The sequence below is a fragment of the Mugil cephalus genome, chromosome 8 (genome assembly GCF_022458985.1).
Source record: "Mugil cephalus isolate CIBA_MC_2020 chromosome 8, CIBA_Mcephalus_1.1, whole genome shotgun sequence".
NCBI lineage: Eukaryota > Metazoa > Chordata > Actinopteri > Mugiliformes > Mugilidae > Mugil > Mugil cephalus.
The window spans coordinates 25,905,613-25,920,078 of record NC_061777.1 but is presented as its reverse complement, the minus strand read 5'-3'; the positions used below and the strand labels follow the sequence as shown (position 1 = coordinate 25,920,078).

At 39.1% G+C, this 14,466-nt stretch overlaps 1 protein-coding gene and 1 long non-coding RNA gene across 3 annotated transcripts in view; one reads left to right on the top strand and one right to left on the bottom strand.

Annotated features, from left to right (window-relative positions):
* Positions 1-14,466, top strand: part of arid3c (AT rich interactive domain 3C (BRIGHT-like)) — a 61,429-nt gene that overhangs the window by 28,427 nt on the left and 18,536 nt on the right. For both annotated transcript variants that reach the window (XM_047593186.1, XM_047593185.1), the window contains exon 3: positions 9,263-9,335. In XM_047593186.1, coding sequence (XP_047449142.1) covers positions 9,263-9,335 — 73 coding nt within the window. The remainder of the gene's footprint in view (positions 1-9,262; positions 9,336-14,466) is intronic.
* On the bottom strand, positions 3,967-12,565 carry LOC125012936. Its single transcript, XR_007113337.1, has 3 exons — positions 12,470-12,565; positions 6,033-6,156; positions 3,967-5,400 (listed from the first exon to the last, which is right to left on the bottom strand). It is a non-coding gene; the product is annotated as an uncharacterized LOC125012936 (long non-coding RNA).

The window sequence follows — 14,466 nt, the reverse complement described above, 5'->3', positions numbered from 1 at the left end:
TTTGCACCAGGCACCACATGTGATAGACTGTCTCTGTGTTTGAAGGGACTGGCTATTTATGATACAGTTCTGTAAAGTTTTGAGCTGTGTCTCTAGCTATAATAGTAACAATAAAAAATTATCAAGATGTTTTCCATAATCCACAGCCTGAAACCCAGAGAGCGAGCTCAGTGAGGAAAAGGCGCAGAAATTCATAAACCTAGTTCACTGTTGGCATTTTTGTTCAACTGTCCTTTTATTTTGAAAGGCAAATTTCCATCACATACATTAATTCCAGACCATAAAAAGGATGGATGCAGAGGGTTTCAGTGATTTTGTCCACACTGTCCTTCAGTGTGGACCACTAATTATTCCAGTAAAAACAATAACTTTACAGAAGACAACAGGGAAGTGCACCACCTCACACATCTGAAATATGACATAAAGCACAGGTACAGTCAAATTAAATCAGTTCTGGTTTTACATACTCAGTGCATTTGGTCCAGATCTTATAAAATTTAAATTTTTCAACTTTCAGAAGATATCTTCTCCATAACATAAATCTCATAAACACTTCCGATCCATTCATTAATGGCGTGTGGTTCTATTTTTAACCATTTCCTCATGATGGATTTCTTACTCGGTGCCAATAGTATAGCCAGAAGTTTTGTCTTTGATGTTCCATGTTTCAATAGATTACTCAAAAACAAAGTTTCACAATTAAGCGGAATTTATGATAAGCATTTTTTAAATGTTTGTTGAAACTATTCCCACTAAGATCTTATTGCCGTGTCAAGATGTATGAAAGTGGTCGGCTCCATTAGACCCTCAAAGCCTCAGAATACCTGCCTAGAAGCATTTAGCAACAGTGATATAATCATTCTCAGTACCTCATCTTTGTGCTTGTAAAAAAGTTTTACGTGGCATTTCTCAATAACAAATGTGTCTACTTTCTCCCTGAGATATTCTTCAACTAGCCCATGTAACAGATCAACTCATCAACTGGACTTTGAGACCTGTGCTGCGCTTTGAATCCTAATAAGTTAGAATTAACATCAGCTCAGGTTTGAATGACCTGCAGTATCACATGCCTCTTGTTTAGGTTTAACTTTTATAAGAGCCCTCACTCCAGGTAGGGAATACATTAATGAAGCCTGAGAAAGGAAAACAGCTCTAGGAGCAGGACATTCTGCAGTCACGTGGCTAAATTACAGGGATGCGAAGAGGGTGGGCTCTGTATAGTAAGTGCCCACAGTAATGAAGGACAAGGCATGTAGTCTGAACAGTAAAACACAAGGCTGAGTTTTTAGTTAGTAGTCTATGTGCATCGGCGAGCTATTGCTCACACTGGTTATGTGTTGTGACCTCAGATTCTAACAAATGACGCGTAGGTCACATCCATGTCCTGTGCTGTATAATTTCTAATCGGAGAGAGTCTTCCTATAGCAGCCTTATCTGGTCACTATTTGAGAATATCGTGATTAACATTATCAACCAGACATGGAGACAACTCATCAGTGAAAACCTGGTAGCTCGTACTGTGAAACATTTCCATAAATCTAAAGTCTGTGTACCTCACTGACAGTACAAGTTGATGTCTGGTCACAACAGGAACCTATACATTATATGAGATAAAATGTGGATCAGGCCAACTGACCTCACTAATTAACAAGGTTAGGTTTTTTTTTTTGATATACCACATTGACTTAGAGCCTTCACAGACACATTTAGCTCATAGAACCACTGTGTCTGAGTGCGTCCTCACAGATTAGCCACCATGCCTGTGTTGTGATAATGAATGAAGTCAGGTGTTAATTCTTTGCAGCACCTTTTGTAGAATGGTAACTAAACACTTCAAATAAAATAAAATGCATTAGTGGTGATGTAGTGGGCTGTTTGCAGCATGAAGTGGCTGGGCTGAAGGCTGAGTGGTGCAGTGATGGAGGGGGAAGAGCCTCTGATTAGAGGCTAGAGATTCAGTGAATTGAGAGTGACCTCAGTGTGTCAGCAGATCATGTAACATGGAGCAGCTTCCAGCTAGCCTCTGCCATATTGTGTTGAACACACTGCCTGCTGCTCATTGACTGTTCATGCTGAGCCTGCAGTTACACTCCTGGCAATAGAAAATGTGCATGTGTGGGTTTCCTCAGTAGTTCCACAGCCTTTATTTCTCCCAGTAGTACATCGCTCCTAATGTTAGAAACGAGCCATTCATTTAGAATTACCTTTGTTTTGTAAGTAAAACCAAAAGGTAAAAAGTAATATTTTGACACATTTCATTACAAATCACCATTTCCTGATTAGTTGGGTGCTGATTTGACTTAAGTACAAATTCTTAGCTTAGCTTAATAATTAAATCTATTTGCACAGAACAAATTCCATCAGTCCAACAATAGAGTCAAGCTCACTCAACTGCGGCTTTGAGTTGCTTTCTCTCATGTAATAAATCTTTAGTGAAACATTTCACACAGTTGAGGGAGCAACAAACTATTCACATATAAAAATACAACAATCATGGAATGATTTTGATCACACACTCAAATGGACCAGTAGAGCTCACATGCAGTGGGGACACAAGGTGCATAGACACTTTGTTGGCACAGAAGGAAGAGTTGCCTGATCATGTTCTGTGCTAAGAAGCACGGTTCATAAATAAATTCCATAAGATGAATATTCCCTTAGTCTGTGGGGCTGTCCATCCAACCTTATCATACATAGAACAATGAGGAGTATTTTTACTGAAAGCCTAAAGCACTGTAGTGTGTAGATCAGCTGAAGACTGATCAGTTTGTAAAGGACAAATAAGAAACTACGATTCTTGTGACACCTGCCTCTACCCACCCCCTTTTTTTTAACTGTTTTGAAAAACTATCTGCACAGGTGCTTTATTTGAAAATTCTTCTAGTAAGTATATTCCCTTTTGTGTTTTAAATGTGCAAGATGTTTTATTGACAGCAACTTAGCACTAATTGAAATTTATTAGAGGGTGAGAACAAGTATTTCTGTCGAAGCAACAGAGTGGCGACAATGTCCTGGTTCTGCTGTTGTACTACTGATGTTTACCCAAGGTTTCTTAGTTAATTAGACTAGTGAGTAGAGATATACTGTATGTATGAGAATATATTTTTGGTGAGACAAGTGAGAATCATTCTGGATTTCTACAGTTTTCGTTCCATTTAACCTCTTCAGCAGGTAAATCTGCCTGATGTGTTTTATCAGCATCCTGAACTGTTCAAGACTGACCCACTGACCCAGGCACTAAAATGGAAATATTAAGCCATATTCACGCAGGATTTGTTTTACAAACACAGGAAACATTGGAACTGGACAAAACTATACATACAGTTTTCCTATTAAACAAAGCAATTAGTAAGACATTCATTTCCTTTCCTTTTCTTTTTCTAATTTATTTATGTAGCCCAATATATTAAGGGGATTACACATGCGTCCATGTCCATGATTTGTAAAATAAAAATTACACCACATATTACCTGCCATAATTCTCACAGATGTCCTCTGAAAAAACGAATCCAGAGTGAATCGACCTCTCTGTGATTTTTCTGTGAGTTTTTACGAGTTTAGTTTTACGACTTTTGTTTGATATGCAACTTTTTCTTCTTCTTGTGACTTAAGATATTAATGTGTTAATCGGCAAAGGTGGTTCTGATTTAAATACCATCAAGTCTTTGGTAATTTCGGGATAAATAGCATCAAAAATATATATTTATCATTTATTATAATTTGCAGAGCAATTTAAACTATCTGTGACATGCAGTGGAGTGAGATGGAAAGTAGCAGAGCCACGGAGTGAAAATTAGAGTAAAACTCAAGAGTTTGTTTGTCCTGTGTGAATGTGCCACATGAAACACTGACGTAGGGAGTAATGTCTCAATCACAGGATGTCCTCAGGTAAAACTAATCCCATGTGAATGCGACTTTAGTTAATGTTTCAAAAGTTTCAAAAAGTTAATTTGAGCGGATGCGTCAAGACACAGTTATGAGGCACTGAGCTGTGAAACACAACAGGAAGTGGTAGAGGTGAGAAATTATTATTGGGGAGTGAAAGTTAATACATGTTACACAGCAACAGTTTTTCGGGGCATCGATCTATTTTGATGACCACCCTGAACATAGTAAGCCCGGCTTCCCCCACACACAAACGTTTTGTCTGGTGTGTTGCCAAACTCATACCTGATTGTGGCTACACCAGGCTAGGACGTAGTAGCTTCAGGGGGATAAATTGCCTTGAAAGACTCAGCAGAAGAATTCAGCCACCTATAAGAGGGAAGAAGGAAAATACCCGGTGGTTAAACTGCTCCCAGTCTATACTGTAGCAGTTTGTAACTTCGATTAACAAGCACTAGCCACTTTCTGTTATTAAATGGTATGATACAATACCAAATGATACGATACGATACGAACTCACTGATACCCGAGGGGAAATTCAGTTGTTACCATTGTGGGTCAGGCAGTTTAAAAAAGTTAGTTAAAAAAAAAAAAAAGAGAGAGAGAAAGAATAAGGTAAGAGAAAAAAAAAGTATAAAAGTGTAAATATATTGAGCCCACAAAAAATATTTACAGACTATCAAGTTTAAGTAACACCAGCCAAAGGTCATCCAGCAGGAGTATGGGTATATGGGTACAACATTTGAAAGTACCTGAGATTTGTGTTTTGCACATGAGAAAATGTGAATTATGAGAGAGATGAGAAACAGAACTACTCAGGATGAATTAATAAAATTACTATTTTATTAATTGTATGTATAGAGAGTCAGAGGGAAAACAAGTTTTGCTCCTGGAGAAAAAAGAAAACTGTATTCAATGTCCAGCTGACATCTGACATAATTAACAGTTTTGAAAGTTGAAAGTTGAAACCAGTTCTGGATTTTCACAAGCTTATGGAACTGTCACTAGATGGACAGGAAGATAAGGGCTCGGGAAATTAGATTTGTGTGAATATAATCAATTGAGTTCAAATATCTAATTCAAATATAGTTGATGATGTTACATGACAATTTGGGAATATAAGAGATGGAGGTTGGAGGTCTGTTCATTCTGAGAATTGTTCATTTAATCAAGCTTCTAGAATCTAAGGAACAAAAATAACACTCATTTGTGATTGTCTCTCACAGTCCAGTGGAACTGTTTCAAACGGGCATGGTGTGAACTGGCATTTAAGAAATAACACACACCGTAATACCAGCTGCAGCAAGTAATACTATCAACCTGAGCCATCTTTTAGTGCTTCCTGATAATGAAGATCCATTGAGAATGAAGACACTCTTCCCATCCGTGATCGGCCAGCCGCTCCGCCATCCGCTTCGGTATTTCAGCTCGACTCCAGCTGTGTCTGTACATTGTTTGTTGCTGCACGTCGTGTACCACAGTCTTTGAAGAGCCCTGAAAAACAAATACGGCCACCTGCACAAACCACAAACAACACTATGAGAGCAGTGGGTGTGGACCACAACATTTTAATGGTGGTACTTATGACAGTATTTACAATATGAAAATTCCCTGTGGTTTCATCCCTACCAGATACCCCGTTCATTTTGCACTCTTTTATGCAAACATTTCCTTGCATGCAGATCTGTAAGGTCTATAAATATTCAATATATTTAACACCAGTCAAGTGTCATTGCACAACATTTAATTCGCAGAAGTCTTAATTAAAGGGGCAGTGCATCAAACTATTTTCAAAAGTATTTGCCACTGATTGAGACAACAGCTGTTTGTCATTGGAAACATTATTTGACTGCTGGCTGTGGCGGATTGTGTGCATGTGTTTTTGTGAGGGAAAGCGCCCTCTCTTGGTGGAGACACCCTGCAGCTGAATGAGTGGGGTGACTGTGAAATGCCCCAGGGGAAGAAGAAAAAGAAGGCTGACAGTCAGTTTGAACCTAAGTGTCTTTCTGCTGGTTTTTGTTGTTAATCAAGTGTTCGCACTGTTGCTTGATCTTTCTTGCATGTGCTTCGTAGTTTACTACACAGAGAAATGAAGAAACAGTGTAGCTCTGTGCAGCATGTGTGCATTTGTTTCTTGCAGTGTCTACCTCAGTGACTGATGGCGAAATAACACTTAGTGTTGCCAATATGTGGTCAGCCTGTTGCCACTTAATCGTGTAAAGTCTCAGAGAGCCTCTTCATATCAGCTTCCACATATCCTCTTATTGCTGTCTGTGAGAAAGAGAGAGAGATGGTTACTGGTGGCATTCGGTTAGAGGGTTGCCACAAGCACACAGCAGCATTGTTCTCAGATTCACGAGACCAAGTATAGTCCAAATACCCAGATGTGTACGCTGGGGTGCAGCTTGGGGTTACTTAAGTGTAACTGTTTCAGTTCCAGTCTGTCCTCCTGGCCGTCCTCCATCCTCAATTTGTCAAACTATTAAGTTCAAACTACCAATATGCAAGTAAGATGTTGGTGTAGGTAGTGGAGGACAACAGCTGATCAGGAGTTCAGGGTCAGTGTTTTGTGTCTTCAAGGATGTGACGCTGTGAAAAGTCTCATTGTTTGTGTTTCTTCCAACTTTCCAAGTTCACACAATAGTTTCTAATTATATAGATTTAAATCAAAAGTTTGAGTTATAGATCGGACAGTCTTTTTTTATTCATCACATGGTCACTGTCTTGATTCCTTCCAGTTTTCTACTAACTTTGATTTCCTTTCTTGATTCCATTGCTGAAGTCCCATTGAATAAGGTTCCTAAACCCGGGAGCTCTCTGTTTATCATGAGAATGAGAATATGCTTCCATAAAACACACCATCACTATATTGTCAATATTTCTGTTTTTTTTCAGCTTTCCATTATTGTAAAATTAGATTAGTTTTTCTCCCAACACACCAGTTTTCGTAGAGTGTATTTCAACTTGAAAGGAGGAAGGCCAAGAGGCATTTCCAAGCTCATTGTTAGCCGGCTTCCCTCAGCTGACCCTGGTGACTGACAGCCTCAGACCCTCCAGGTTCAGCTGAACCCGGTGTCCTTCAGCCTGCCCCAGCCTGTCTGTCTGTTCAGTCACCTCACACACACAGTCGGAGGCTGAGAACAAAACCCGTGGCCTGTCGCGCGGTGTTCAAACACACAGGAACTTTGCCCCGTGACTTTCTGGTGACTTTTCACGATAAAAAGCCCAATGCATGAGAAAACAGCGAACCAAAACATACTGTGTCGACTGCATCTCATTCCTGACTCAGGGAGGCTCTGTTCATCTGTCTGTTCCCATCATCTGCTCTACCGTTACACTCATCACAATGCTCTGACTCAAGGAGAAATTAATACAGTTTTGTGAGAATGTTGCATTAAATCCCGATTCAGTCTGTGTTCTCAAGTCCTGACATGACTTCAACACTACATTCTTGTAAACATTTTTGTGACTGGCCCTTTACAAGAAATCTCGACAGGTTAGGTTCAGTCTGTAGGTAACATGTGGTCACACTGCTAATGAAATAGGGAGTGAACAGGGGAGGGGCTTTCACACCGAGGTCACATTGTACACAACAACCGACTACGTTCTGGGAGTAGCAGTATATAGATAGATAGATAGATATAGATATATGTTGAATTTGGAAGGGTATATTCTGACTGTATATGATCACAATTGTTTTTAGTTGTGACTAAAACAACTGGAACTAATAATATACTATTAATATTCTTACATCAAGTTAAAGAATGTGGTTTCCAGTGGTGGTTGTTGTGTGTTAACGTGTGTCTGCCTCTGGGCTCACACGGTTATCATCCTCTCTGCATATTGCGCCTTATATCCCTTTGCGCTCCGTGCTCCTCACAATTGATCCCACGGCATTGTCATCCGCTGTGCATTCGTGCACTTAACATTTTTGCAATCGCCTGCTCTTCCTTTACCTTTCAATATTCTCTTCACCGAGGACTGCCTGCAGAGCAGCACTCACCGGCACTTACCACTCCCCCTCCCCCCAACACAAACACACACATTCGCACACCGCCTCCCACCTCCGGTTTCCTCCTGAGTGCTGACCTGCACTGGTCCTTTAATATTGGTGACAGCTAATACACTTCTAAATGATCAGTTATTATCTCAAGGGCCTCGTCCACAGGGCCCCACTGATTCCAAAGGTCAGCCCTCTGTCTTCCAGTATCGATTAAGTGGGCCTGTTAACATGGCTCTGGGCCTTACTGAAAGTGAACATTGCCACTAACATATTTCCATCAGCTGTATCTCGCTGGAGAGGCCTATTTAAAAGCCTCTTTGACTCCGCCGCCGCCCTAGTGAATAGGGAAGGATGAGGAGCATAATGGATATGCCAATAAGGAAAGTAGCGCTACTAAAACATACAGAAGGCCACGAGCAAGGCGGACACGAGGAGACGTCCTGCTGAGATGTTATAGGATTTTATTCCGCCTTTGCATTTACCCTACACTTTTCTTTAATGGAAGAAAAACTGTACAATCCAATAAATTGACTTTACTTTAAAAAAAAAGTATGCAAACTAGTTGCTTCAACCTTAAAGTAAAGCCACGTTCAGTTTAAACGTTACTTAATTACTACTACTTGAATATATAGTACATATAACTAATTAACACTCATTTTATTTAGTGTGCACTACTTGACACACATTGCACCCTTCTTACATCAGCTATTTTTTTTATTTAATTATACTCACTCAATAGTTAAAATTCTCTTAATTATATCAAATAATTGCCAACATTTATTTTCTTTATAAGTATTTTTCGTGTAACATCCAAAGAAATACGTTAAACATATTATATATACTTTTACCGTACACACCTGTAGTTGTGGGAGTGGAGACACAGACAGAGTGAGAAAATAATAGTGCTGGACCCTCCAGTGCAACACAAACAATTATAAAAGCTTTAATTGTTAGTCTGGCGATCAAAAGCTGTTATGATCAGATCAACTCCGAGGATAAGAGTTTTGCTCAGTGTCTGTGTTTGTGAAGGGGTTAAATATGAGAAGCCAATGCGGTGGTTTGTTTAGAGTCGACAAAGACATGCCTTTCTTAGCCTACCAGATGTGGAAAGCTATTTACGGCCATAAAGCACTTTCCTGATATTGTTCCAGCACCAGTGTGGCACAGTGTGTCTTTGTGTTGAAGGTGTAAGCCAGGCCCTGTGCTGATTAGTAACTGCCGTGAGATACACTCATTGTGCCCAAGGTCAGGTTTTTGTGAGGAAACTCCACATTCTCTTCCCTGCCATGTGTGCTCACAATAGTCACAGGCCTCATGTCACTGTTTTATGATAGCTAGGATTGTCTCATAAGTACATACTTTTCTGTCTTTCAGTTGTACGAGCTGGACGACGATGAAAAGCGCAAAGAGTTTCTTGATGATCTTTTCAGTTTCATGCAGAAACGGGGTAAGTGATTTCCACTTAAGTTCAAGAGTGAGATTTTACCTGTATTTTTTTTCCTTTTGTATATTCCCTACCATGTTATGTCTCTTAAAAGAAGGAAAGTGTCCTTCACAGTCACAGTGCATATAAAAGTTTCCAGGGTCGGAGGTGTAATCTGAAAATAACAAACATGAGGATTGAAATATAGACAAGAAGTTAACATAAGAATGAGCGGACCTCCATGTTGGTTTGGTGGAGGGGGTCATTCCATAAGCAGTGTGAACACACAGTGAGTCCTGGGTTACATTAAGGACCTCCTACTCTAGTCACACCCTCTTGTTTTTCTATCATGATGGACCACCTTAAATACAAATGAACAAATAGTGGAGTATCTGAGTGTCTACTGATTTCATGGACCAATTCAATTTTGATTCATTTAGAGAGAATTCATATCTCTAATTTCATTCATTCAGAGTTATTTCATTTTGCTGAGTTATGGAAGATATTTTCACAAAACTTATGCTGTCTCTAGTTTCACATATCTCACATGTATTTGCTTCTGTCTAGCTCTCCTCTGTTGTCATACTTTTCAGACACAATCATCTTTCAGGCCTGACAGCTCTTAGAGTTGGAACTTTTCCATTTTCATCCATTTGTTCTCTTGTTGCTCTCTTACTAATCTCGTGCAGTCTCGTGAAACTAGTGGTGGGAAACCAATCACACAAGACAACGGCAAAATTTCCAACGAGAGGGTGCAGGAAATGGTTTATGTTTAAAAAAAAAAAAAACAGAATCAAGGATTTAACAAATCAATATTGGATATCTTCCAAATGAAGACCCAGCACTAGTAATCATGTTGATGCGAAGAAGCTATCTACAAATAAGTTAAGCATTCCCTCAACAATGAAATGTCTACTAACGTTAGAGCTGAGACCAGTTAATAAATAATAACCTAATGTGTTCTGGGAGTAAGATGTACTTTACAGCTTGTTTCAAAAACAACCATCCCAATATTCTACTTCACCTGAAATGTTTATTTGTATACCAAACACCGGGACTTTATGGAAAACATGGACTTCATGGTCACTTAGGGTCTGATCACTCCAAGCACATGTCAATACCATATGGTCTGAAGAGAGCCAGGGAAATAGTTTAAATGTGTGTCAATAAATGAGCTTTAACAAAAGGTCTGTGTGTATTATTGCCACGGAGACATGGACATGACTCGCCGTGCTTCTTTGTTTGTACACGGAGGTCAGAAAGGGAGACATGGTTGAGGGCATCCCCCCCCATAAACACCTCCTCACAGTACACCTACACTGTGATGCTGTGTGTTTTCCTGAAGCAGCCTCTGGTTTTATTGGGGAAATAGATCCATGTTTAGACTCTTGCATAATATGAGGAAGTTAACCACCCAGCAGAGAATACAAGCTATGACTGGTTACAATGAAGAGGTATTTTAGGAGCACAAGGCTAGCATGCCATGTTTTTGTTATTTTAAATTCCTTGTTTTGTACGTAATGGTTTTCCACATGCCTGTCCTTGACTCACAATGCAGTGATTGCAAGTAGGGAATAAAAAACACAAGTAGACAATAAAAAACATACTGTAATGTTAATATCAACCCATTTCACATGTTAATCACACTGGATTCTGACTGTTCTCTGTGCAATATAAAAATAACAAAATCACAATTACTATAAACACATTCAGTGTGTTTCACTCAGAGAAAGTCAGCATACATAATTGGAATCTAACGTCTGAGAATCATATCTGAGTACCCAGTATCTGGATGAATCCGTCATTATTTTCATTAACTTCCACATGCTGCTGCCAAATTCAGAACGCATTCGAAAGTAGAGAAACAAATTTGACACCCCTGTGAGTTAAGAAAATATACAGTTTCTGACACTGATGTCTTGTAATTTTTTTAACATCAACCATAGATTGTAAAAAAAAAAAAAAAAGAGGAGGCCATGACAGATTCTCAAAAGTATAACTAAACAGAGGTGTATATTAGAGAGTCTGGCCGACTCAAATCATGGGCGCCATGTTTGATACATAGGAGAGAGGATTCTATAGTGTAACCCTATGGTGCGAATGTGCTACGTTGAAATAAATTATTTTCATCATTAACAGGCCTATAAAAGTTATTTCCAATGTCTGTCTGTGTATGTGTTAAAGGCCCTCACTTAAATATCCCAGCGTCTACTTACTTTAAATATCTTAAATGAGCCCGTAAAATGATTTGTAGTCCAATCACCTCATCAGTCACAGAGCTGTGTTTACCTTCTCCTCAGTCTCCCATGTTAGCCCATTGCCATTAAAAGCTTCCCAATGATAAATACCCAGAAATAGTGAAAATTAAACTAGTCTTAGTGTTATTAAGTATTATCATTAATATTATCATTATAACATCAGCACGCAAGCCATGATAACTTAGTAGTATCTGCGGCACAGTTACATGTACACATGGGTTTCACAGTATATATGACGGTAACTGCTATTTTTCTAAGCCTTTAGTCTAGATAACTAGCTAGCATAAGGCTAGCATAAGGTTTGATTAATTTCAAACTTTATTTATTTGTAAAGCGGTGTTGGGCATTTTTAGATCAAGGTTCACATTAATGATGGTGAAGTGGCCAATCCTTAGTTTATCTCCTTCTGGCTGACTGATGTTAGGTGGAGTTACCGACACACTTTTCAGTAAGCACGCGCGGAGACGACGCTCATCCAAGTTCGATTTTTTATTGAACATAAATCTCCGGTTGACTTTCAAACGTAACAAAATTAAACTGAATACACAAGATTCCAAAACAAATAGTGTGTGGTCGGAGAACTTTAACGCTCCGCCACCTAACCATTTCAAAACATATATTCATAAAAACGAAATAGCCACATGTCCGTGGGAGGCGCATTGCATACGTCACGTCACGTTCCATTAAAATTGAAAACAAATAAGTATCTTGACGCACGCTGGCTCGGTAATTTCCTAAATAATACTTTCTTTTATGAATAGAAATACCATACTTAACTGAAAACAAGTTTACGTATTTTGAAATTATAAATATAAAAATAAATTTAGAACGTGATCTGGCTTTGACTTTATTTTTTATATAAAATCTTTGCAAACATCAGAGAGATACATGGTCATTTACCTCACATAACAGGTAGAAATCAGTTGACATCCAGTTCCTCCTTTTAATCTTCTGCTCCCATAACTTTCTCTGTTCTTGTTACGTGTTACGTGTTTAATCCATGAAACACGTGACCATTTCAAAACCAATCAACATGGCGGGATAGCTCAGACGATCCACTCCATTCCCTGTTTGGCCAGACTCTCCCTAATATACGGCTCTGAAGCCAAAGCATGTGGAGCTCCCCCTGGTGGCTGGCTGCAGTATAGGTCACAAGCTCCACCCCCTCCATTTTAGTAGATGGGTCTTTTGCCAAAGCTGCCATAGTTTTACCACCACCAGGGTGTGACTGTGTGAGTGAACAAATAATGCAATCAGTTGTAAGCGCTTTGAGCATCTAAAATGGGAAAGTGCTATATAAAACCAATGTATTATTATTATTATTATTATTATTATTATTATTATTATATTGATGTTAGTTGATGTATGCGTCAGTGTTTTGTTTTAGGATGGACGGTGGGATACTAAAATGACTGACAGTTGCCATTGACAACTGCTCAGTGAAGCGGCCCCATATGAGAGTAGCAAAAAATGCATAAATAAGTGGGGTGTATACTCCAGTATTCCAACATGTAACTGGTGGAAGAAGAGCAGAGCATAATATGAATTACACCTGTGAGTCTTGCTTGAAGTGTGGGTGGGAGAGTACCGCTCAGGCTCAGACTGCAAATTCACAAGATGGTCCTGCGTATATCCCCAGGATATTAACATCAGTACGGTCAATGTGGACGAAGTGGAGACGCAGTATTATTTTTTTTCTGAAGTCTGTAGCATTTTGACTTTTATTTGTATTACTGCTAAAAGAAAGGCAGAAATGATTTCTTTTTTGAGTGTCAAAGCGTTGGCAGTTTGCAGTTTGCACATAAAATAAAAATAATAAAAAAGAGTTAAAACAATAAAAGATACAAAATCCATTAAAACCGCAATTATAAACTTAATTAAAACCAGTAAAAGGCTCTCCGATAGACCTCTGCCCAAGGTTCTTAAGGTACAAACCAGCACGTATGATGCTAAAAGGTCAGTGATGTAACCAGGGACACGGCCATGAAGAGCTTTAAAAGTGATTAGGGAAATCTTAAAATCAATTCTAAGACCAAATCTATATATCAGATTTGTTAAAAGTCAAAAATAGTAGGTGTGTTAGTTTTGACGCAGCTTCCATGAAGATCAGAACATCCCAACTGCTAAAGTCCTTTTTAACCAGACTCCAGCTGTGGACTGTGACAGCTAGAGAAAAAGCGCACGTTGATGGAGTAATGATGTAGTTGGGTGGTCACTTGGGTTTAGAGACAGTATAGATTGTTGTTGGAGCATTCAATTAAAGATTGATTTTGGACTTAGTGCAGGGAGACATTGTCAGTGTGAAGCAGATCAGCAGCAGCCTATCTCCACTGCTCGCCTCTGACAACTGCGATCAGAGTGGACTCCTCCAAATATCCCGATCAATGTACCTTGAAAACATCACTGTCATTCTGCACTGAAAATGTCACCAGATGAGCTCGCTGAGCAGAGATCCCACCGAAATGTGTCAAAAACACAGTGCTCCTGTAATATTGTTGATTTAGTGGCTGGCTGAATTGAAGCGCAGTAATATTAGAGACACATAACATCACACCGTTAGTGCACAAACATTCCTTGATTAAATAAAAAAAATAGCACAAATGTTGTGTTAATTTAATTAAATACAATTTTACTGTTTTAAAATCATTCATATTTTCACTCTTCAGATTTGTGTGCAGCCCCTCATTGTTACACAGCAGTTACACAACTATTGTGACTGTTGGTCTAAATTGCTAAATGACACATCGGGTTGGTTTTTGGTGTTAGCCCTTGAGCAAGCTGACATTGCGCATATTTTCATCAAAACAGATAAACCAAATGCTGGATGGACCCTCACATACACATTTCGGGTTGTGATCAACATAGGACTGTATTCTCTTTTGTTAAACCCTAACCTT